Source organism: Chlorocebus sabaeus, chromosome 8 (assembly GCF_047675955.1).
Source record: "Chlorocebus sabaeus isolate Y175 chromosome 8, mChlSab1.0.hap1, whole genome shotgun sequence".
NCBI classification, from domain to species: Eukaryota; Metazoa; Chordata; class Mammalia; order Primates; family Cercopithecidae; genus Chlorocebus; species Chlorocebus sabaeus.
In genome coordinates this window covers 98,150,743-98,176,698 of record NC_132911.1, presented here as the reverse complement: position 1 = coordinate 98,176,698, position 25,956 = coordinate 98,150,743, and the positions used below count along the sequence as shown (strand labels likewise).

Below are 25,956 nucleotides of genomic sequence, written 5' to 3'. Positions count from 1 at the left end.
TCTGTCTCCATAGTTCATGCCCTTCTACTGTTCTGCAAAAGAAAAGTGTATATCTGAGAATCTTATGGTATTTCAAAGTTACTTGTAAGTAATTTCTGAATTATCAGAATTTAGTTATCTCATTCATCGTTTTTTCTGGGAGCTGGTGGGATAGTGGCAGGGAGGGTCTTAGACATAACAGCTATTCTCTTAGACCCTGGGAATACAATACAGTATTTTACTTCAGGATGTTTTTCCCAGCCTTTTGATGAAGACATTCTTTTTACCCGCTCTTTAGGGCAAAAGGGGAAGTATGTTTTTCTCTTAGATAACCTAATAAAAAGCAGAGAAATTTTAACTGTGCAGAAATATTTTGTCAGTTTTTAATTCAATGCACAGTGACTGCTCCTGGTAGAAATAATGCAAAAAGAGAAGTAATTAAAATTGACTAAAATTGCACACAGCAAAATTTTTTAGAGTTCAAAAACTAATGGAAGCATTCTGTCTTTTGTTAATGCTAAAAACCTCAAAACTTTATCTGGGAAGATTGGGCTTGGTAAAACAACAAAGATTAACCTATGACAGCTACAAATTTATCTAAAAACTGGTAAGTTTTCTTGACTAAAACTTGTTGGATTAATACGATCCTGATAATATTTAGCTGTGCAAAATTTGACTCAGTAAAACTGCATTTGGTAGAAATTATGGTTATAAAAGAACATGTTCATAAAAGTTTTCACTGATCAATGGAATAATATGGTACATAAACAAGTGACTGAAACTTTGTTATAAATTTACTTCAAAAGTGATCCTGATGGTAACAAGTTTTTTTTTTTTTTTTTTTGAGATGGAGTCTGACTCTGTTGCCCAGTCTGGAGTGCAGTGGCACCATCTTGGCACACTGCAACTCTGCCTTCCGGGTTCAAGCAATTCTCCTGCCTCAGCCTCCCGAGTAGCTGGGACTACAGGCGCCCACCACCACGCCTGGCTAATTTTTTGTATTTTTAGTACAGATGGCGTTTCACCATGTTAGCCAGAATGGTCTTGATCTCCTGACCTCGTGATTAGCCCGCCTCAGCCTCCCAAAGTGTTGGGATTACAGGGGTGAGCCACTGTACCTGGCCGGTAACAAGTCTTTGTCAATGAAAATAAAAAATTGGGTAATAATGGAAATGAGGACAGAGTTATATTCTAACGTGCAACTCTTAATGAAAATGAATTTTAAGATAAATACATATATATGTATATTGATACATATTCTTTTTCCCATTTAGTCCCATTTTTAAAATTATGTAGGCCATAAAGCAGGGAATGGAGAGGGTGAATAACTCCAAAAGGTAAAAACAAGATCATTGGCAACATAGGATAGTGGAACATAGCCTCCTATATCTAGACTACTTGTATTATGAAAATATTGACTAATTTGCTATGTCCCAGAATAACCACCCCTAACAATTATATATATATAATTTTTTGTGTGTGAGGGGGCTTTCTAGAAAATTCTGAAACTGGACTTAGAATTGGCAAAAACTGAAAAATTCTAAAACAGCTATAACACTAAAAGATAATTATATATATACATACATATGTGTGTGTGTGTGTATATATATATTTTTCTTTTTTTCTTTTTTTTGAGACGAAATCTCACTCTGTTGCCCAGGCTGGAGTGCCAGTGTAACGTTCTTGGCTCACTGCAACCTCCGCCTCCCGGATTCAAGCGATTCTCGTGTCTCAGCTACCCAAGTAGCTGACACTACAGGCATGTACCACCATGCCTGGCTAATTTTTGTATTTTTAGTAGAGACGGAGTTTCGCCACGTTGGCCAGGCTGGTCTCAAACTCCTGACCTCAGGTAATCTGCCTGCCTCAGCCTCCCAAAGTGCTGGGATTACAGGTGTGAACCAGTGCGCCCAGTTGATAATTGTATTTTAATTAGATGTTTTTATAAACATTTAGTCAAAATGTACCTAGAGTCAAAATAGCAGTTTTTGAAAAGTATCTTGTTCTGTGAGTATGGTGATGAACAAATCGAAACAGACTCTCAGGACTTTATAACTGGGGAAGGCTGACATTAAATAATTTGTTACATAACTATTGAGATAATGTTGAGGTAATAGGGTGGCTAGGTCTAATTTGGCAATTGGAAATTTAAGTTGTACAGAGAGTAGAAGTTAATTTAGATAAGGGCATTAGAAGAAGACAGGAAAAGGTCTCTATAGCTGGAAATAGCATACTTCCTTCAAAATTACTAAGACTCATAGATTTTAAGCAAGAGGGATACATTATCAGATTTACATTTAAAAATAGATAACTACAATTTGGAAAACATCTTTAGAGAATAGAGGTGGCAAAAGAAGCTCTCAGTAGACTTGTTGGGAAGCCCCTGCCGTAATACCGAAATTCAGATCAGAGATGAGTTGAAAAAAGTGGAGGCAATGGAGAAGGATACAATACATAACTCTGAAAACCTGGTGGGGGGCGGAATTGTCTGGATTTTGTGGTTGATTGTCTGTGGGACTGAAAAAGTAGAGAGTGTCAAGGATGATTTCCAGTTTTCTGGCTGAGACATGGGGAACCAAAGGAGGAACAATTTTTGGAGAAAAGATACGTGGACATAATGAGTTTGAGATGTTTATGAGATGTGTGGACATGTCTGGGAGGCAACTGGATATGCAGATCAAGAGTTGTAATCTGGGCTGGAGAAAAAAAGGTTGTTAGTACCTGGGCGGCATTGAAGCCACTGAAGTGGATGGGCTACTTAAAGAGAAGAGGTGCACAGTGAGAGAACATGGCCTAGAAGCCAGTTCTGAAGAACTCCAATAAATAAAAGGTAGGTGAAGTATGAACTGGCAAAGATGTCTAAGAAGAAGCAAGCAAAGAGGTAAGAGGAAAATTTGAAGGATGTTAGAGAAGCTACAAAAGTATAGTTCAGTATTTCTAGGAGGAAGTAGTCAACATTGTCTAATGCTTTTGAGAACTTCGATTAGGACTAAAAACAACCTGTGGGTTTATAGACGAAGAGCTCCTAGTAACCTTTAACAGGGCAGTTTCAGGGGAATGACTACTGGAAGCCAGATTGGAGCAGTTGAGGAATGATTGGGAATTTGAAGAAGCAGAGGCAGTGTGGGGGTGGGAGTGTTTGTATACTTGAAACAATGGGATAGACAGCTTCTTATGGTATGAAAACATCTCTTGTTTTTTTGAGACCGTGTCTCGCTTTATTGCCTAGGCTGGAGTGCAGTGGTGTGATCTCGGCTTACTGCAACCTCCGTCTCCAGGGTTCAGGTGATAGCTGGGATTACAGACACCCACTACCACGTCTGGCTAATTTCTGTATTTTTAGTAGAGGTGGGGTTTCATCATGTTGGCCAAGCTTGTCTTGAACTCCTGACCTCAGGTGATCTGCCCGCCTTAGCCTCCCAAAGTACTAGGATTACAGGCCTGAGCCACCGCGCACGGCCAAAAACTTCTCTTTTTATGTTTGTGTTTCTTCCTGCAATACATGTTTCTCCCTGAAATATATCACATAATAATCTTGACCTTATTTTTCCATGCTATGTTTTTTCCCCATGATTTACTGTGGAGAAAGGAGTTTATTAAGTAGGAAGTCAAAGAGTGACCCTGTTAAGAGCTCTTTGGGAGGCTGAGGCAGACCAGCCGCTTAAGCTCATGAGTTTGACACCAGCCTGGGCAAAATGGTGAAACCCCTTCTCTACTGAAAATACGAAAAAAAAAAAAAAAACACCTAGCCGGGCTTGGTGGTGCACGCCTATAGTCCCAGCTACTCAGGATGCTGAGGTGGGAGGATCACTTGAGCCTGGGAAGTGGAAGTTGCTGTGAACCAAGGTCACACCACTGCACTCCAACCCGGGTGACAGAGTAAGACTCTGTCTTTAAAAAAAAAAAAAAAATCAAGTTTTCTTTGGCCCTTTTACTACAGCATGTTGATATATTGATGTAGAGTACAATCATCTTGCTTAATGACAGGGATATGTTCTGAGAAATGCATTGCTAGGTGATTTCGTTGTGCGAACATCGTGGAGTGTACTTCCTCAAACCTAGATGGTATAGCCTGCTACACACCTAGGCTATGTGGTATATAGCCTATGGTTTCTAGACTGTAAACCTGTACTGCATGTTGCTGTACTGAATACTGTAGACAGTTGTAACACAGTGGTATTTGTGTATCTAAACATATCTAGAAATAGAAAATATACAGTAAAAATATGGTATTAAAATCTTATGGGACCACCATCATATATGTGGTCTGTGGTTGATCAAAACCTTGTGTGGTACATGACTGTATAGTAAAGTGTTTAATAATTTCTAGTAAGTGAGTGGGCTTATTTCAACCTCTTTTATTTCACTCTGTTAAATTGTTCATGTTGCTGTTGTTTTTTGTTTTTTGTTTTGGTGGGGGCCAGGCTGAGAGAGAAGAGGGAGGAGTTTTTAAATGAGATGGGTTTATTTAAAATATTGTAACAGCCCTGTAACTTAGTCAATACCTCCTATTAAAGAAAATATTAAATGGATTCTTAATTCTTCCAGCACAGTCAACACTTATGTTCCATGTATTTTATTAGCATTTTACATATTAAAATTCAGTAGATTTATTTTTTGCTTTAATTTTATTTTTATTTATTTATTTTTTTGAGACGGAGTTTCGCTCTTGTTGCCCAGGCTAGAGTGCAGTGGCACGATCTTGGCTCACTGCAACCTCCGCCTTCGGTTTTAAGCAATTCTCCTGCCTCAGCCTCCCGAGTAGCTGGCATTGCAGGTGCCTGCCACCACACCCGGCTAATGTTTATATTTTTAGTAGAGACAGGGTTTCACCATGTTGGTCGGTCAGGCTGGTCTCGAACTGCTGACCTTGTGATCTACCCGCCTTGGCCTCTGAAAGTGCTGGGATTACAGGCGTGAGCCACCATGCCCGACCTTTTTGCTTTAACAGTTCTTACTAATTGAAATTCTTTTATGTCTATTTTTTACTTAAATATTTTAAGTAAAATTCAGGGTTTAGATTCTACATATTGGCAATATGTTGACTGAATGTTGAGGGTTTTCTGGTCAGATTAAAACTTTAAAGAGATGAGAATCTTTTCTTTTTTTCTCAGGTACCTTCTTTACATGTAATGTGAAATTAGGAGCATCTTGCAAAGAGGAAATGAAGATACATTTAAAAATGTCCTATCACTAATCAAATTCAAATTGCAGCATTAAGGAGATACCATTTCTACCAACTAAATTGATAAAGATGAATTCACAGAAAAAGTTCAAAGAAGCTTTATGATAGTCAAAGCTATCAAAATTAAGCTGAAAACTCAACTGTCTGTCACTATCCTATATAATAATAAGGAACAAATTGTTGATACAGGCAACAATTTGGGATGAATCCTAAAGATATTATGCTGAATGGGAGAAATCATTTTTGAAACGGTTGTATACTGTATGATTCCATTTATTTGACATTCTCAAAAAGAAAACAATATTCATGGAAAACATGTCAGTAATTGCAGGGGTTTTGGGTAGGGAGAGGGTGTGAGTATAAAAGAATAGCATGAGGAAGTCTTTTGGGATGATGGAACAATTCTATATCCTGATTGTGGTCATGGTGGTTCTGTGAATCTATACATGTGTTAAAATTTGTAGAGCTGTACACCAAAAGTCTATTTTATTGTATGAAAATTGAAAAAATAAAATAGTTAAAAATGGATAAAGGTGAAGTTTTGTGCTAACGCAGGTGTAATGAAGTGGACACCCTTGCTTGGTGGGAATATCACTGATACAACCTTTCGTGGAGAAAAATTTGTCAGTCTAAATCAGGAATTGAAAATCTTTAAATTCATTGGACTGGTAATTTCATTTCTTGGACTTTGTCTTCTACAAATAACCAGAGATGCGCAGATTGAGTATAATAGAGCTTTAAAAAAAAAGCCCAGTAATAAGGGACTAATAATATGTAGAAATATATCCACAATAACATATGAAAAGAGGAGAGTAAAAACCTATCCACTACATTTTCTGGGACATTAGAAGCACATTTCCCCCAAAAAAGTATCTGAAAAATGACCTGTTACCCATACACCCTCATTAGGGAAGGAAGGTCAGAAAACTGGAGGAGCTGCACTTAAGTCTTTTGTCTTCTTGGTTCCTGCTCAGGGTTCTAGCAGTCTGAATCCTTTCAGGAACTGATCAGAGTTCACTGGGTCATGCCAGACAGAGGTGACTCAAACTGGGTGTGAATCATTTGTTTTCTCAGAAAAAAACTTTGTTGGTTCTGAGTATAATTTACTGGTTGAAGATAGCCAAGATTCACTTTGTAAATCAATGAATGCCAGTAATGAAGGTACCATTTATCTGAATTCTAGTAGTGATAGATTTTTCAGGCTTTTGGCGGGTTGATTTACTTGGCTTGGAGATGTACAAATTTTTTTTTTTCAAGACATATGTCTTCTTTTTCTTCTTTCCTCTTTCTTCTTGTGGTGTTTTTTTTTTTTTTTTTTTTTTTTTTTTTTTTTTTTTTTTTTTTTGGTGAATACTTAGCAGTGTAAATGGCTGGTTATAGTAGGTGTATGTTTAAATTTTAAAGAGTCTGCCAAACCGTTTTCCAAACTGGTTGTACTGTTTGACATTCCTTCCAGCAGGATATGATATTTTCAGTTGCTCTATATCTTTACTAGCACTTACTGTGGTCAGTTTTTTTGTTTTTTTTTTTTTTAAATTTTAGTCAATCTAATCAATGTGTGGTGTTACTTCATTGTGTGTGTGTGTGTTTTAAACAACTTTATTGAGGTACAGCTAACATACCATATGATTCAGTCATGTAAAATGTACAATTCTTTGTTTTTTAATATAGTCCCATGTGCAACCGTCAGAACAGCCAATTATTGCAGAATATTTTCAATACCTGAGAAAGAAACTTTGTACCTTTAGCTACCAACCTCTTGCTTCCTAACCCCATCCTTACCCTCCAGCCTAAGTAACCATTAATCTATTTTCTGTCTCTGTAACATTTTGCTGTTCTATACATTTTATATGAATGGAATCCTAAAATATATGGCCTTTGTGACTGGCTTCTTTCACTTAGCATAAGTGTTTTCAGGGTTCATCCGTGTTTTAGCATGTATTAGTACTTTATTCTGTGATGAAATTATATTCCATTGTATGCATATGCCACATTTTGTTTATCCATTTGTCAGTTGCATGCACATTTGGTTTGTTTCTACCTGTCGGCTCTTATTAGTAATCCTAGCTATGAACATTCATATGCAAGTTTTTTTGTGGACATATGTTATTATTCTTTTGGGCATATACTTAGGAGTATAATTGCTGTGTCATTTGGTAACTTGTTTAATTGTTTGAGCAACTGTCATGCTGGTTTCCAAAGTGCTACACCATTTTATACTCCTGCCAGCAGAGTATGAGGGTTTTGATTTATCCACATCCTCATCACACTTGTTTATTATCTGACTTTGTGATCCCAGCCATCCTAATGGTTGTGAAGTGGTGTTTCAGGTTTTCAATATGTATTTTCTGGGTAACTAATGGTGTTAAATATTGTTTTATGTGCTTATTGGTTGTTTGTATATATCATTTTCTGAATTGTCTAAGACTTTTGCCTATTTTCTATTGATTTGTTTGTTGTCTTATTTTGAAACTATAAGAATTATTAGGCCGGGCGCAGTGGCTCACGCCTGTAATCCCAGCACTTTGGGAGGCTGAGGTGGGTGGGTCACTTGAGGTCAGGAATTCAAGACCCACCTGGCCAACCTGGTGAAACCCTGTCTCTACTAAAAATACAAAAAGTAGCTGAGCGTGGTAGTAGGCACCTGTAATCCCAGCTACGCGGGACGCTGAGGCAGGAGAATAGCTTGAACCCAGGAGGCAGAGGTTGCAGTGAGCCGAGATCACACTACTGCATTCCAGCCTGGGCTACAGAACAAAACTCTGTCTCAAAAAAAAAGAAAAAAAAAAAGAATAATTATTCCAGACACAAGACCTTTATCTTATTCATATGTTGTGAATATTGTACCCCAGCCAGTGGCTTCCATTTTGTTTTTTTAATGGCATCTTTCAAAAAGGAAAAGTTTCAAATTCTGATAAAAGTTGATTTATAATTTTTGATTTTTATATTTTTTGCTTTTGTATTCTAAGAAAGCTTTGTATATCCCGAGGTTACAAATATTTTATCCTGTGTTTTCTATTAGAGATTTTTTGTTTCAGGTTTTACATTTAGGTCTGTCATTCATTTTGAGTTGAATTTTGTATATGGGCTGACTTAATGGTTGATGTTTATCTTTTCCAAATGTATATCCAGTTGGTTTAGCAATGTTTGTTGAAAATACTTTCTTTTCCTCATTGAATTTGCTTCCCCACCTTTGTTGAAAATAATTTCACCGTATATGTGTGAGCAGGTCTATTTCTTGCTACTCTTCCAATGCATTGGAATGTCTATATGTCTTTTTTGGAGAGGAGGGGCAGAACCAAACTATCTTGATTATTGTAGCATTATTGTAAACATCCAACTTTGTTCTTTTCAAAAATTGCTTTGGTTACTCTATGTTATTTTTATTTTCATATGAATTTTTAAATCAACTTGCCAGTTTTACTGGAAGTGTCTTGGGATTTTGATTGGTATTGTGTTAAATATATTGATCATTTTGGGGAAAATTGCTGTCTTAACAAAATTGGATGTTCCAATTCATGAAATAGGAGCTGTACTTATTTATAAGAGCTTTGTTAATGTTTTTTCAACAAAGCTTTTAAATTTTAATGTAGAGATCTGGGTTATCTTTTGTTAGATATTTTCCCAAGTATTTCATATGTCTGTTTTTTGGAGCTACTGTGAATGGAATTTAAAAAATTTTATTTTTGATTATTTCTTGCTAGTCTATAAGAATACAGTTGATTTTTGCATATGAACCTTGATCTTGTGACTTTGCTAAATTTATTCTTCTTTATTTTTAGATTCTCTGGGGATTTCTATGTAAATAGTTACAACATCTGTAAATGCTCCCGTTTTCTTTCTTTCTTTCTGATCTTTTTACTTTGTATGCTTTTACTGCCTTATTCCTATTTAAGTAAATAGGAAAATAGTAAAAAGGAAAAAAACTGCTTCATTTTGTTTTTTGAATTTTATTGTTTTGACAGTTTCCATGGTTAAAGTGTATATGAGATAAAAGACATAGGGAAGAGCTCTTCAGTAATGGGGGGAATGAGATTTTGCTGTCTTCAGCTAAACCACCTTTTATCCAACCACTGAAAATCTAGTGTGTACAAGTTAGGTGTAAGAAGCAGGAGGCAAAATAATTTTAATAATATTTATTCTCATTTCTACTTTGTTGTTTTATACTTGTTCTTATTTGAAAAAGTAACATATCATATGATCCAACACTTTCACTTCTGGGTATATAGACAAAAAGAATCAAATTGGTATGTCGAAGAGCTATCTGCATTCCCATGTTCCTTGGAGTATTTTTCACAATAGCCAAGATGTGAAGTCAACCTAAGTGTCCATCAATGGATGAATGGATTAAAAACTTCTTGGTATAGATACACAGTGGAACACTACTCAGCCTTAAAAAACGGCAATCCTGTCACTTGTGACAACATGGATAAACCTGGAGGACCTTATGCTGAGTGAAATAAGCCAGACACAGAAAGACAATTATTTTGTGATCTCACTTATATGTGGAATTCAAAAAAGTTAAACTCTTAGAACAGAAAGTAGAATGATGGTTACCTAGAGTTGGATAGAGGTGGAGCACTGGGGAGATGTTGGTCAAAGGATCCGAAATTTCAGTTAAGGAGGAGTAAGTTCAAGAAATCTATTTTATAACATGGTGACTATCGTTAATAACAGTATATACTTGAAAAATGCTAAGAAAGTAGCATTTTAAAAAATGTTCTCACCACAGAAAATATGTGAGGTAATGGATAATATTAATTAGTTTGATTTAGCCGTCCCACAGTGTGTACATATATCAAAACAGAATGTTGTGCACCTACATATATATAATTTTTATTTATCAATTAAAATAAAAATTTCAGGTTTTACTTTCAGAGAACTCTGTAATCTTTGCCTTTCCTCAGCTTGTCATGTCACTTAATTAAATCAGTTTTGTCAAAATTTGATTTTTAGATATTTTTCCATGACATTGAAATAATATCTTAATTTTTAGAGTTTTAAAATGTTTACAGTGATTATTATGTTATTCTACTTCAATTGAGTTTATTTCATTTTGGAACAGTAAGATATTTACAGTCATTGTACTTGTGGTAATATTAACACCTGATATTTGGATTTCTTAGTTTATAAAATGCTAATATGAGTATGATTGAGTATTATCATACTATAGTATGATACATATACTATATATAGTATATGATACTATACTATAGTATGAAATAGTATGATTCATACTATTTCTTAATATAATCTAATTTTCTTGTGCTTTTTGTGTTTGAATGACCTTACTACTTAGACATTAAAGTCATTTTTAATAATTTTTTTTTAATTGTAGTTCATTTGACTCCTAAAGAAGTAGCAGTGTCCAAGGAACAAGAAGAGACATCTGATAGCCTAGTTAAATATTTCAGTGTTGTTTGGTGTAAGCCTTCAAAGAAAAAACATAAAAAATGGGAAGGTGATGCTGTTCTTATTGTAAAAGGAAAGTCATTTACACTAAAGAATTTGGAAGGCAAAGACATTGGAAGAGGTATTGTGATACTACCTAATGTTTACAATTTGGACTGAAATTAGTATGTATCTCTGGCTACCTAAATGAAATATAATTAGGTTTTATAAAGAGATGATGAGGTATTCTTTAATGGATGTTCATGCTTCAACTGTGTATAATACATAAAATAATCTCATAATGATTAGTGAGCCTGCTAATCTTATGGCTTATGCTAGCTCAGTGAAGCGTATCCTATCCTATGGTTTCATTTTCTCCAAAAATGGCCAGCCAGCTATATACAGTTATTTTGGTACTTTTCTGAGCTTAAACACTAAATTTGACTTGGTATACTTTCTCTCTCTCCCTCTTTTTTTTTTTTTGAAGAATGCTAAGTGGTTAAAATTGAAAAATATGTTGATATTGAGTTGAATGATATGTAATTTCAGCACTACTCAATAATGTTTTGAAAAACAGAGCAAGGAGATAATGGTTAAGCCTGACCTAGATTAACATATGGAAATTGGAGGTTGCCATTGTTTCTGTTACAAAGTGTTGCCAGCATAATTTGTAGTAATACAAGTTAGGCTACAAATTAAGAATGGCTAACACCAACTACAGTGTCTTTGCATTGTCTCAGTTCAATTTTGAGTGTGACCTGTAACTATAAAATCTGTTCTACATGTTTAGTTACTTAAAAATATATAGTTTTTAATAACTATTATGTGCCAGGCAGTATACTAGGAATACCAAAGATGATTATAATTTATAATTTAGTGGGAACAAAGCAAAGTAATTGATGATTAGGAAACAATAATACAGTTGTTTCAATGAGAATTTTTACTAAATGCAGTGGGAGCATAAAAGAACCATTTAATCTGCCCAGGAGGCTAGGGGTAAGCGTGATAGGAGTTACCGTTTAAAGTACTATTTGAAGGATGAATAGTTTTGGAGGTTATAGGTAAGGGCCATGTGCAAGAGAGAATAGCACATATAAAGGCACAAAAGCAGGAGGGAATTCAAACTAGTTCAGTGTTTCAGGAATGTAGTGTATGAAAGGCTGTGACAGTGTTAAGAGTTGAAACAAACTAAATTATCTACAATAGAATGTTTTATTTATTATGAAAGTATGGAACAACTGTATAGTGATTAGAGGAAGTAAAAAGAAAAACATAGTACACATTCTATGTTGGTTAAGTTAGATTGGGGCTAGATTTTTGGAGAATTTGTTCATGCATTGGTATTGCTCTTTAGTGAAATTCTAAAGTCAATGAGAGACAAAAAATTATCACAATTACTTTGGAATATCTTTTACCCCTAAGGTATAGTATGCATGGTTTTGTATATGTGTAGTTTATAATAACATGATCTTTCAGTTGCAAGTAACAAAAAATGAAAATTAGGCTTAAAACAGTGGGTTTTTACCCTGACCATGCCAGTAGAATCACCTGAGTTGCTTTTAAGGGTGTAGTGGCTCACGCCTATAATCTCAGCACTTTGGGAGGCTGAGGGGGAAGGATTGCTTGAGGCTAAAAGTTCAAGACCAGCCTGGGCAACTTAGCAAGACCTTGTCTATACAAAAAAATAAATTAACCAGGTGTGGTGGCATGCATCTGTAATTCTAACTACTTGGGAGACTGAGGTAGGAAGATTGCTTGAACCCAGGAGATCAAGGCTGCAGTAAGCCTTGATCATGCCACTGCACTCCAGCCTGGGCTGGAGAGACCCTGTCTCTTTAAAAAAAAAAAAGAAAAGAAAAGAAAAAGAAAAAGAAAAAGAAATGCCGATGCCCAGACTCTGACCTTTCTTTGAGACTCTGATTTATTTGACCTGTATGGTAGGGAGAGGGACTGAAGATAGGTATATTTTAGGGTTTTCAAAATGAAAATATCCAAACATACGACTTGGTTGCTTAATTATAACATTAATAAATGTATGAACCTGAAGTTAATTTTGCAAGTTACTGTCTATAAGCAGTTTTTCTTTTAAATAACTGGGATATACAATATGTAAATTTGTTAATGTAAAGATAGAGGTGCTAAGAAAACTGAAAGCTGGAATGCTAAAATTGCTAATAGTTTGTGATAATGCATCAGGCTCAGTTGGCCATCGTTGCATAATACCTAAAAACAAACAAACAAACAAAAAACCAGTATGAGAAGCAAAGTTTAAGAGTAAAGGAAAATCTAGCGACTGAGATGTTTGAAAGAGTCATCTTTGGATCAAGATCATCTATGGATCTAAATGAAATGAGAGATCTTGGAATTAGAGCTACTTTAAAGGTACCTCAAAGTTAAAAGGTTATTCTTGTCTTCCATTTCCATGTAAAACTGAGATTAACAGTAATTGGATTTTATGTGAAGATAAGACTATAATCTTCATTAATTTGGATAAGTGAAGACCAATACTGAATTGGGATGGAGTGATGGGTCTTTGACATTGAGCTAAGTAATTTCTTCCTGTATCAGAGCATTAAAATTAAAAAGTATTCCACCATAAATAATTTAAGACTATATATTAAATACAGATTGGCACAGATTATAAATTTTAGGCCAGTTTCAGTAGAAAATTTAGTAATTTTCAACTACTTGAAAAGGGTCGTCGTATTTTCTAAATTGCGACAGTCTTTTATTATTGTTTTTAGAGACTTAAAACTTTCTGGTATACACAGCTCCTGCGCTTGGTAATGGCACAGTGACTACACATTTAATAGTTTAATGCATGTAATAGACCAGCATGGAAGTCTAAAATTCCATCTATGTGGTTAATGAACTCATTTTAAGCAGGCTATGACTGACTTATTCATACTTATATTTCATCAGCACCTTTACATAGCAACACTAAATAAATGTTCATCAAATTAATAATTCAAACAAGCTTAATATTACAAAATATTCCATGTTTTATTAAAGAGTTAGAGCATGGAATATCTATGACCTCTTGCCACAACTGTATTTTAACTTTGCTATCTCATGTGGAACAGTCAGTACTAGTTGTGGTAACAGTTGCTTTTATTGCTAGTTCTCCTTCACATTTCTAGCTATTTCTGAGTGAAAATAGAGGTGAAAATAGAGAAAAAACCCATGGTGTTTCTGTACAAGAAAGGAGGATACATATAGCTTATCAAACTATTTTCTTGGCTTAATTTTTCCAGACAAGACATGGCAAAACTATAGAGTACAATAATCTATATTTTCAATAGTAAAAATATTCTTGGTTTCTCTAAAGCATGGTGAATTTTATAGCTGTATTATTTCTTTTGATTTTTAGTGTTTTGTTTTTTTTAACCAAAATGTTAAATTATGCTTCCATTTTGGCTAATGCATTATACAAGACTATTTACATTCAAAGTGCAGTTTTTCTGTACAGTTATGGGAAGGTGACCATGGTATCATCTTAGAGTGTCAATTAATTTTTTTCTTTCTTAACTTAAAGGCATTGGTTATAAATTCAAAGAGCTTGAAAAGATTGAAGAGGGCCAAACACTGATGATTTGTGGAAAAGAAATAGAAGTCATGGGTGTAATCTCTCCAGATGACTTCAGCAGTGGCAGGTGTTTTCAGCTTGGAGGAGGAAGTACTGCTATTGCGCGTTCTTCTCAGGCTGCCAGGAAATGTTTCTCTAACCCTTTCAAAAGTGTTTGTAAACCAAGTTCAAAGGAAAATAGACAGAAGGATTTCCAAAATTGCAAACCACGCCATGACCCATATACGCCAAGTAAGATTTTAAAAATAATTTGAATTTTCTGTTTTTACTGTCAAAATGTTTTTTGTGTGTGAATTTGAAGTTTAAATTTTGTTTTAAAAGTTTTAGGTGAAAGTATACATTATTCTTGAGATATGTAATCTGACATAAGGAATAATGTTGAAGTCAAATAACAATATAGTTTGGGAATTATTTCATATGTAAATGAATAATCCCAAGAATATGGTAATAAAAATACTGTACCTGTGTTGAAGGAAACATATCTGAATTGTATGTATATACATACATGTATATATATTACACATACATGTGTATAATTTTGAATAAAATCTGACTTTTTAGTAAGGAGAGAAATTAGTAAATGTATGAATCTGGACTACGATTATACTTCTAGTTTGAGGACTGTATGCCTTGATCACAAGCATCAGTGTATAAAAATATTGAATGGTAAGATTTCATGCAAAGTCCAAATTTTGCTGGTGAAAGTTCCATTCAATCAGTTAATTTTCACACTGCTGAATCCAATTTTAAAAATCGCATTTAAAAAAAAAGAAACCTAGCTTGTATCTGATTGTTCTTTTATTTGACTGTTCACTCAGCAGGTATTTCTTGGTTGCCTTTTATGGGTTGGGCCTAAAGATAAAACTGTCATCACAGAGCTGCTTATTTGGTGAGGAGAAGGGCAAGTAATCTGACCGAAAGTGTAGTGTAGTAGATGTGAAAGTTGAGAGATAGAGGTGACTTCTTTCCTAACAACAGCAAGTATATAAAGTAATGATTATTTTTCCCCATTGCAAGTATTATGGAAACATAAATTTCGAAGTAAAGAGGCCTTTGAGATCATTTCGATTAGTCTTTTCACTTTGCATTGGAGGAAACTGAGGCCTAGGAAGATGAACCGAATTACCTAAATACAGATAATCAACGGCATTGTTGGAACAAAACCCCATAATTAAAAATTCCTAGTTCTATATTAGCTTATCCCAAAGACTTAGTTGAAATATAGGGAGTGGAAGCTGATGCAGCTGAATTTTCTCTTTTTGTCCAAATATTTTGTCTGTCCCACTAGCTCTTTTAACAATCCCTCTCCTCTTTATTCTCCTTTCTCTTTGTACTTTTACTATTACACAATACAGGGCTGTGGGGAACTGAAAAGAATACTGTGCTTATTCAAAGATCTGAGTTAGAATCATGGTTTTGCCACTGAACTAACTGGTTCTTTGACCCCTTGGGGGTAGTCACTGACCTTCCTAATGTTTTGCCTACTCATGTGTAAAACGTGGGTCCTAATAACCACTATAGAGATTTAGAGTGTCTAGTATATACTCTTTCCAGGAAATACTTGTTGAGTGAGTGAATGAAACATTTTATTGTGGCATTTCTGTGTTGTGTGTATGTGATGTAAATGTATATATTATATATATGTAAATGTAAATTTATTTTATTTATTTATTTATTTATTTTTTGAGACTGAGTCTGGCTCTGTCGCCCGGGCTGGAGTGCAGTGGCCGGATCTCAGCTCACTGCAAGCACCGCCTCCCGGGTTTACGCCATTCTCCTGCCTCAGCCCCCCAAGTAGCTGGGACTACAGGCGCCCGTCGCCTCGCCCGGCTAGTTTTTTGTATTTTTTAGTAGAGACGGAGTTTCACTGTGTTAGCCAGGATGGTCTCGATCTGCTGACCTCGTGATCCGCCCGTCTCGGCCTCCCAAAGTGCTGGGATTACAGGCTTGAGCCACCGCGCCCGGCCATAAATGTAAATTTATTGTGGCATTTATGTGTTGTATGTGATGTAAATGAATTATATTTGTGTGTGTGTGTGTGTATAAAAGCACTTCGGGTAAATAGTAAATGGTTAATTATTCTCATGTATTTATCTTATGCAAAGGATAGAATTAGGCTATAGACTTTAATGCCTGAGACATGTTGTTAATGTTAAATGATCATCTTTATCGTTGTGAAGATAAAGAAGCATCTTAAAATTTGAACTAGTGTTCTATTATTTTGACTGTTTAGGGTTCTCTTTCTTGAAGATGGGCCTTTTATTAGGTGATTTATAATCCTATAGTCCTTTTTGCTTGGGCAGTATGTGATTTTTCGCCTCTATCTTCTCTTTTTCCTTGTTGTCCTTTGTAAAAGATAGAAAAATAATGGGGCCATTTCTTGATTGGAAATCCACAAGGAGTACACTCTTTGCTACAGTGATATAGAGGAAAGCCAAGGACTAAATTTCCCATTTTTACTTCTTAGTCCGCTACCTAACAGGAATTGACCTTAAAGATGAAAGTTCCTTTCAATTACTCAGAACCCTAGGAAAATCCACAGAAAACTTATTCTCTAGGTATTTGTTGATGGTAAACTTGACCAAGCTCTTATTCCTGTGAAAATATAGTTCCACACTGATGAATATTTACATAGTCGACTGGAATCTATTTCTTTTTATCTCCTCTTCTCCTCATTCTTCTTTCTTTTTTTATCTAATTCAATTTTTATCACCATGATGTAGGCATGCAAATATATCCCCAAAATAATTTTGGTGGGTTTATTATCTAATTTCAGATTTATCAGTTGAGACCTGCCTTCTAGTTATATTTGATTTTGCCTTTTTGGGTGGTATTTTAGTAAATCTTTTAAATTGTGTAGCACAGTTTTGAAGAATTACATTGTTATTCTATGATGACTTCGTGCTCCTTTAAAGAGGTTCATGAAGCTGGGTGCAGTGGCTCATGTCTTTAATCCCAGCACTTTGGGAGGTTGAAGTGGGAAGATCACTTGAGGTTAGGAGTTCGTGACCAGCCTGGCTAACATGGTGAAACCCTGCCTCTATTAAAAACACAAAAATTAGCCGGGTTTGGTGGCAGGAACCTGTAATCCCAGCTACTCAGGAGGCTGAGGCACGAGAATTGCTTGAACCTGGGAGGTAGAGGTTGCAGTGAGCTGAGATCACACCACTGCACTCCACCCTGGGCAACAGAGTGAGACTCTGTCTCAAACAAACAAACAAAAAAAGATTTATGAACTTGATATTCATGCATGTAGTAATTAACTTCAAGCAAATAATGGTGGCTAAGTCAATGGAAAATTTATCATTTTTTGTCAGTTCCAATTAATAGGAGTAATGATCATTGTTAGTGTGTTTAGGACTGAAAAGATAGAAACCCTGTATGTTAAATTTGGGGAGCCTTTTCAGAATGAGAAGCTATGAACATTGGCAAATGCATCTTGGCAAAATTCCAGCCTGTGCTTTCAGCTGGAAATAGTTCTCTTTGCTCTGAATACTGAACTATTTGAATGTTATGGCTTACTGAATTCCTTACTAGACAATAGTGAATTTCAGTGCTTTTGAAGCACTTTTGGGTATATGAAGTTTGGAAGGCTCTTCATAATTCTTTGCATGAAATCGTATATCAGTAAGGCATGAGATTTTCTTTTTAAATTTTGTGCCCTTGGGTAACATTACTGTGAGTAAATTTTGGACTTTTTTTTGGCCACAAATGGTGGCAAACAGTTCTATCTTAGGGTAATGAAAACAAGATAATGTTGGTTGCTGAAAAAGTGAAATTACAATACTTGTACTTTTACCATTTTTTAAGATTCCCTCGTTATGCCACGACCAGATAAGAATCACCAGTGGGTATTCAATAAGAACTGTTTCCCTCTTGTGGATGTAGTGATTGACCCTTACCTTGTATATCATCTTCGACCACATCAGAAAGAAGGAATCATATTCCTTTATGAATGTGTAATGGGAATGAGGTAGGAAAATAAATCATTTGTTTAATCTAATCTTAATTTTGATTTAACCTGTAACACAATAATGGTTTTCTAAGAAGATCCTGATAAAACGAGTCCTGAGGGTATACTATGAATTTCAATTGGTAGGAAAGGTGAATAGTGCTTAATGTGTGCATTTATTTCAAAAGTAGTTCTTGATAGATGCCATGTGCCAAACATACTGCTAGGAGGTGGGCATACTGGAATCAGGACCACGGTCTTACTTTTAAGCAACTTTTAAAGTATTTGAGTAAACAGATAAATGCAATTGGCCTTAATGTGGTATAATAAAAGCTCACTACTGTTATGGTAAAGGGTCATGAGAACAAGTGAAAGAGGCTTTTAATTCTGGTTCTGAGAATTTTTTTTTTTTTTTTTTTTGGAGATGGAGTCTTGCCATATTGCCCAGACTGGAGTGCAGTGGCATAATCTTGGCTCACTGCAACCTCCATCTCTCAAGTTCAAGTGATTCTTGCATCTCAGCCTCCTGAGTAGCTAGGATTACAGGTGTGCTTCACCATGCCTGGCTAATGTTTTTATTTTTAGTAGAGATGGGGTTTCACCATGTTGGCCAGGCTGGTCTTGAACTCCTGATCTCAAGTGATCCACCTCAGCCTCCCAAAGTGCTGGGATTACAGGCATGAGCCACTGCACCTGGCTTGGTTATGATAATTTTGGAAAAAGATTTTCTTCCTATCTCTACATCTGAAAATAGAAGAAAGTTTCTTCTTCCTTTTTGCATTTTCTGATTAAAGAATAGTAGTATCATCTTTTAAAGATATTCTAGAGGACACAAAAAAACAGGAGAAAAAAAGAATCAAAGGCCCCTGCTAACATTTCTTCCAGTCTTTTTTGTTTTGGTTTTGTTTTGCCTTGTTTTTAAATGCCAAGCCCCTTGATTTTAAAATTTGTCATTTAAAGGCAGTTGGAAATGAAATTCTCCCCAACTCTAAGAACTCTTTGCCTGATGACAAGTTAAGGGAATACTGTCTTCCAGAAACTATTAACTAGACTCACATTTTCTCCCAAATCTGCTTTTTCTTTCGAAGGTCTTATCCCAATTGGTCTCAGAATCATCTTTGATTTCTTTTCTCTCACATTCTGAATCTAGTCAAACCTGAACTTTTAATTATTTTAACCTACTAAATATTGTTTCCTAATCTTTTCTGTCTTCCACTGCAGCATCTCTAGTAACTGATATCATAAAAATATCATATTTTATCTAGACTATTGCAATGGCTTCTAACTTATATATTTGCTTCTGATGCTTCTCAGATGTATTCTACTTAAAGCCACCATCTTGAGTTTTCTCTGAAAAACAGTTCTGAACGTGGCATTCCCTTATTTAAAATCATTCAGAGACTTTCAGAACTTAGAACAGGGTTTCCCAAACTGTGATCCCTACTCCACTGGCAGTATATGGGACTATTTTGGGGTGGCAAGTGGACAAGCCTTTTAAAAAAATTTGAATAGTAGCATATTTAGTTAATTATTAGAAAAATAGGCTGGGCATGGTGACTCACAACCTGTAATCCCAGCACTTTCAGAGGCCAAGGCAGGTGGATCACTTGAGGTCAGGAGTTCAAGACTAGCCTGGCCAACATGGTGAAATCCCTTCTCTACTAAAAATACAAAAATTAGCTGGGCGTGGTGGCGGATACCTATATCCCAGCTACTCAGGATGCTGAGGCAGGAGAATCACTTGAATCCAGGGGGCGGAGGTTGCAGTGAGCCAAGATCACGCCACTGCACTCCAGCCTGGGTAACAGAACAAGACTCTGTCTTGAGAAAAAAAAAAAAAAAGAAAAATAGCATATTAAACTTTTGGTTTCACAGATAAATTATGCTTAGAATGAGTTTTCTTTTCAAATTTAAGTTAAAAATGAGTTGATTTGAAGAAAAATAATAACATATAGTATCACAGATATGGCAACAAATCATGATAGTAGTCATGAAATCCTAGTGTTTGGGAGATGCTGATCTATAAGATACAGTCTAAACTCTCAAGGATAAGTATACTCATCTTTTGTCTTCTACCTACCATGGTAGCTTCATATTTTTCAGTTCAAGCTCCAACTATATTCAACTGCCTCATTAGTGTAGCAATTATTTACCCTTTACAAATTTTGTTCAAGATACGTCTTCTCCATAAAGGCTTCCTGTTTGCTCCCTTCTCTTTACCATGAAAAGATGAATCTGTATTTTCTCTTTGCTATTCACTGTATCTCATTTGACTGACATTTGGTCCTTTGTTGCCAAATTATTGATCTAAAACAGCTACCTAAATAGTAGCTGTAATTTATGTTGGTAATATTTTTCTCTATACCTTGAAATGGAACACAAATACAAAATTACATATTGGTTCTTAATTTCTACTAAGAAGAAATGCAATTAGCTAACAAACTACAGCTGACTCTTGAACAACTCAGGAATTAGGGGTGTTGACCCACTTTGTAGTCAAAAATCTGCATATAACTTTGGGAGAAACTTAACTAATAAACTACTGTTGACTGGAAGCCTTACTGATAACATAAACACTCAATTTACACATAATTTCATATACTATATGTATTATATACTGTATTTTTACAATAAAGTAAGCCAGTAAAAAGAATGCATGATGAAAACCATAAGGAAGAGAAAATGTATTTACTATTCATTAATAGGAAATGGATCATCATAAAGGTCTTCATCCTTATCATGTTGAGTAGACTGAGGAAGAGGAGGAAGAGGAAGGGTTGGTTTGGTTGTCTCAGGAGTGGCAGAGGTGGCGGAAGAGGTGGAGGAGATAGAAGGGAGGCAAGAGAGGTAGGCACACTCACATAACATTTATTGAAAAAACCCATATATAAGTGGACTTTCACAGTTCAAACTCTTCTTGTTCAGTGGTCAACTGTATACTTATGCATTTTTGTAATATCCTTAATTCCCTTGGACTTTCTTAACTTTAAAAATATAAAACATACACTGTTAAGGTCTTTAGGAATATAAAGTGGCATAAAAATACATGATCTTACTAATAATATCCCTAATAACATTTAATTTTAAATTATATAACATAGTAGGTCTGTAGGATAACAACTTTTACTAAATTATGTGTATTATATCAAGTGTTTAGTGTTTAATTTTTTTATGATGCAGGGAGCTATTTTTGTTGAGGACTTCATTTACTGACAGAATCATAAAATACAGCTCAGTAGGTCTTGCTGATTAAATATAATACAACAATGTATTTTAAACTGTTTTGATATCTGAAACCAATAAAAATCACTCAACTCTTAGCGATGAGAAACACAGTTATAGTTAAATTATCCATATGCCGATATAAAATTGGAATTCATTTCTAGCCTCTAAATATGTACATGTAATAGTAGCAGATGATTTACATTCAACTCTGTAATTTCAGATTTATGTTTTGGTAATTTAGTTGACAATATGTAATGGATATAATTATCAAAGATGCAAAAGATGTGTTGTAAATCAGCTAATAAAGTACTAAAAGAGTCTTCAGTGTCGTTAAAAAATACCAGTTTCTGGTTCTTGATGATTTTAAGGGCATAAAATATTTTTCTATTGTGATTAAAGGAAGTAAAATTATTTCTAACAGAATGAATGGCAGATGTGGAGCTATTCTTGCTGATGAAATGGGTTTAGGGAAAACATTGCAATGTATTTCGCTCATCTGGACCCTGCAGTGTCAGGGACCCTATGGAGGCAAGCCAGTAATAAAGAAGACACTAATTGTCACACCTGGAAGCTTGGTGAATAATTGGAAGAAAGAATTTCAAAAGTGGCTAGGAAGTGAAAGGATCAAGATATTTACTGTTGATCAGGTAAGAAACTTGAAAATTTAGCCTTAGTCATTTAAAAAAAAAATCTAGTTTTTCAAATCAGTAATTCAGTTTTTACTTGTTAACTCCCTAACCCTTTTGCACAAAAATGGAGTCTTAGCTTACATTTTGGTTTTGAGTTGTTATGAACTGAATGTTTGTGTCCCCCAGATTCATATGTTGAAACTCTAACTTTCAGTATAACAGTATTAGGAGGTGGGCTTGGGAGGTAATTAGGTTTAGATGAGGTGGTGAGGGTAGAGCCATGTGATGAGATTAGTGCCTCTGTAACAAGAGCAAGAGACACCAGAACTTCCTTTCTCTACCACGTGAGGATACAGTAAGAAAGCATTCTTCTGCAAGCCAGGAAGAGGTCTCTCACCAGAACCCAGCCATGCTAGCACCCTGATCTTAGACTTTCCACCAGAACTGTGAGAAATAAGTGTCTGTTGTTTAAGCCACCCAATCTATGGTATTTTGTTTATAGCAGCCTCAGTTGACTAAGACAGAAAGAGTTAACATATTCCGATTCTTAATAAGTGACTGTCAGGAATAGGCTGCTTAAATTTGATTTCATATCATTTCTCTTCCTGATTTTTAAAATACTATCTTTTTTCCTCAGGACCACAAAGTTGAAGAATTCATCAAGTCTATATTTTATTCTGTTCTTATTATCAGTTATGAAATGTTACTTCGTTCCCTGGATCAAATTAAGAATATAAAATTTGATCTTCTAATCTGTGATGAGGGGCATCGTTTGAAGAACAGTGCCATTAAGACAACTGCAGCCCTCATTAGCCTTTCTTGTGAGAAAAGAATAATTCTAACTGGTCAGTATTCAGTTTGGGGAAGATATTTTGGAATTTTTGCCTAGTGAACATACAGACTTGTACTATGATGCTTAACATTCAAATAACTGGTGGTATTGGATGGAATTTATACTAATAAACCTGTGTTAATTGATTCTTAGTAGGATTCTGAATCTTCAAATCCATGTGTAATTTTTTGTAGCCCAGACTTGGGGGTTTTTTAGCAATAAACACAATGATATCATGATAAGGAATTTCGGAGATCAGACTGGATTGCTTGTGCTTGGTTCCCGAGTCTGACATAGCTGTAACAACTTGGAGCAAATTATATAGTGTCTCTGTGCCTCAGTTTTTAAAAATCTCTAAAATAGGGATGATAATACCATCTAACTTAAGTTCTCGTGAGGGTCAGAGGAGTTAATCCATGTAAAGTTCTTGGGAAACCAACTGACAGGTGGTGAGTGTTTAATATAAATATCAGTTATTTTTATATGTATGTGCTACATATGCATGGTTTATTGTTGACCAAAGCTTCTGGACCCAACTGTCTGGAAAGGTGGGATGGATGGTAAATACAAGAATCCTCTTCTACCTTGTTATTTAAGGCCTAGACTAGCGCAATGTAGCTTTTCTCCCATATCTCATCTTGGTTTTGTCTGGCCCTTCCAATCTGCCATTGTGTCAGCAGAAGAAAGAAGAGAATTGTAGTCATTACTAATATTTAAAATTACCCTATTTTCTACTTGGGGCTTCATTTTCCCTACCATCTTCAACCCTTTTGGAAGGAATGGTCAGGATATAATTATTCTTACTGTGTCATCATCATTTTTTCCTTCATGTGTTGTTTATGCATGTCACAGCTCTCCTCTGAAGTTAAATGAGGAGAGAGAAGGAATGTGACCAACAACTTGTACCTCTTTCCTATACAGATAGGTGGAAATATGTCCCAGAACAACAGAGAGGAGAAAACTACTCCTCTTCTGTTCTTACTGTGTTGGGGTGGGGAAGATTATCCACCTTTAAGAAATTCCTCTTCATTTGACTTCCAATTTGTATAGGAGGATTGTATTAACCATTATCAAAAGTGATTTTTAAAATGATCTATACTTTAAAAAAATGATTTTGGGAAATGCTAAGTGACTTTTTTTTTTTTTTTGAGTTTAATCACAATGATAAAGACAAAAGGACTAGGGTCAAATCTCATAGTTATACCCCCAGGATTTACTAGATGCTCAACAAATGTTTGTCAATAATAGTGAAGTGGAAACCAAAGAATAGGAAAACTGGTGTTGAATATTTACAAAATGCCATTTTTAAGGGAAAAAATGAGTCAGGGAAATAGGAACCATAATAATCTGAATGATTTTTGTATCTTTGGCTGTTTGAGAAGCTGAGTGGATTCTTTATACTTGATTTCCAATGTGCAGTTCAGATTTCTTTACTGGCCTTTGATCTTGAGATCCTTGGAGCCAGAAAAGTAATGGGAAAAAAAAATGAGTTAGCTGAATTTAGTAACACTGAGTTAGAAGAGAAAACGACTGTTTCTTCTTACTGCTTAAGATGGGGGTCAGTATTACTTATTTAAATAATAGTTGCAGATATAAAGTAAAAATGGTTAGCACTAGAAGGGAGGAGAAAAAGAAAGAAAAAAGAAGAGTGAGAAATAAAATTTACTGGAAAGTACTGAAGAAATAAAAGTAGTTCCCTTCCTCACTTGAAAATCAGATAATTTTTTGTAGCAAAAATATATAATTTTATTGATATTCTCAATGATAAGCAAATACTAATTTAACTAACATTCCAAATTAAATTTAATCTGCAGTAGAAAATTGATCTAGGATTTCATTCAACAAGAATGTCTCGAAAGCGACCAGTGAGATAGTTTCATTTGAGACATTAGTATTGTCCTCTGTGTCCTTTGTCAATCTTAGCTTGTTTCTGTTTTGCTATCCATATCACTCTCACCCCCTGAGCTATGAATTTAGGTAAAAACTAGCCCTAACTAACTTTTTAAATTTAGAAATACTCATAGTTGGTTTCTATCTTCTTAGAATTGCCTGAATGAAGTCTTTGCTTTTATGCGCAGGATATTTTACCCCAAGATGATTTGTTCCTTATTATGAAAGTACATGTTTGTATAGGAGTTATGTACAGTGACATATAATTGATAGGTACTCAATAACTAAGAATCAAATGAAAATGATTTTGATTTCGTTTCCTTGTATTATCTAGCCCAGTGCTTTGGAGTTAACGTTTACTGGAAAATGGTTAGGATTCAGTTTGACTGATAGAGGGGCATTAGTCTTCTAGCACTGCCATAGCAAAAGACCACAGACTAAACAACAGACATTTATTTTCTCACAGTTCTGGAGACTGGAAGTCCAATATCAAGATGTCGGCCGGTTTCTATTGAGGTCTCCATACTTGGCTTGCAGACAGCTGCCTTCTCCCTATGTCCTCCTGTACTCTATCCTTTGTGCAAATGTATTCATGGAGTATCTCCCTCTCTTCTTATAAGGACACCAGTCATATTGGATTAAGGCCCCACTCTTACGACCTCATTTAACCTTAATTACCTTCTTAAAGGTCCTGTCTCCAAAAACCGTCACATTGGGGGTTAGAGCTTCAACATAGGAATTTTAGGGAGACACAGTTCAGCCCACAATAAGAGCTGAATGATTATTATAAGATCTTAGATACCCTTTCATTATATCATAGAAAAGATAAATCTGAGATTTGAAGCAAAATTCTTTTTACTGACTGAAAATTTAAAAACACACATACTGCTATCGAATGTTTAGAAACTGGAGAACAGAAATCATCCTCCAACCTCACCTCCTTAATTGTTAACACCTGACATATTTTATTATTTGTACATACACACAGAGAGCATACATGCAAATTTTAAAATTCTTTACACGTACATACAAAATACATCTTTTTGCACATACACGTGTACATCAAAATATCTTTCATATAAGCATTTTTCTATAACGCATAATCTTGAGAACTATTCTTACAGTTTAACATTAGGTTGGTTTTAATTCTTTACTGTTATAAATAATGTGGTGATGAATATCTACAAGCATATACTCTTTCTGTATAGATTTGTGTAAGTGGGCTTATAGGATTAAAAGAAAAATATAAATGTGTATAAAAAGCTCTCAGAACTTTCTGTGGAGGTT

General features: G+C 35.1%; 1 protein-coding gene across 4 annotated transcripts in view; it reads left to right on the top strand.

Moving 5' to 3' along the window:
- The window catches only part of RAD54B (RAD54 homolog B), a 98,804-nt gene that overhangs the window by 49,131 nt on the left and 23,717 nt on the right, over positions 1-25,956 (top strand). For all 4 annotated transcript variants that reach the window (XM_073018211.1, XM_008001106.3, XM_073018212.1 and 1 more), the window contains 5 exons: positions 10,503-10,697; positions 14,091-14,372; positions 17,952-18,114; positions 21,740-21,965; positions 22,585-22,792. In XM_073018211.1, coding sequence (XP_072874312.1) covers positions 10,503-10,697; positions 14,091-14,372; positions 17,952-18,114; positions 21,740-21,965; positions 22,585-22,792 — 1,074 coding nt within the window. The remainder of the gene's footprint in view (positions 1-10,502; positions 10,698-14,090; positions 14,373-17,951; positions 18,115-21,739; positions 21,966-22,584; positions 22,793-25,956) is intronic.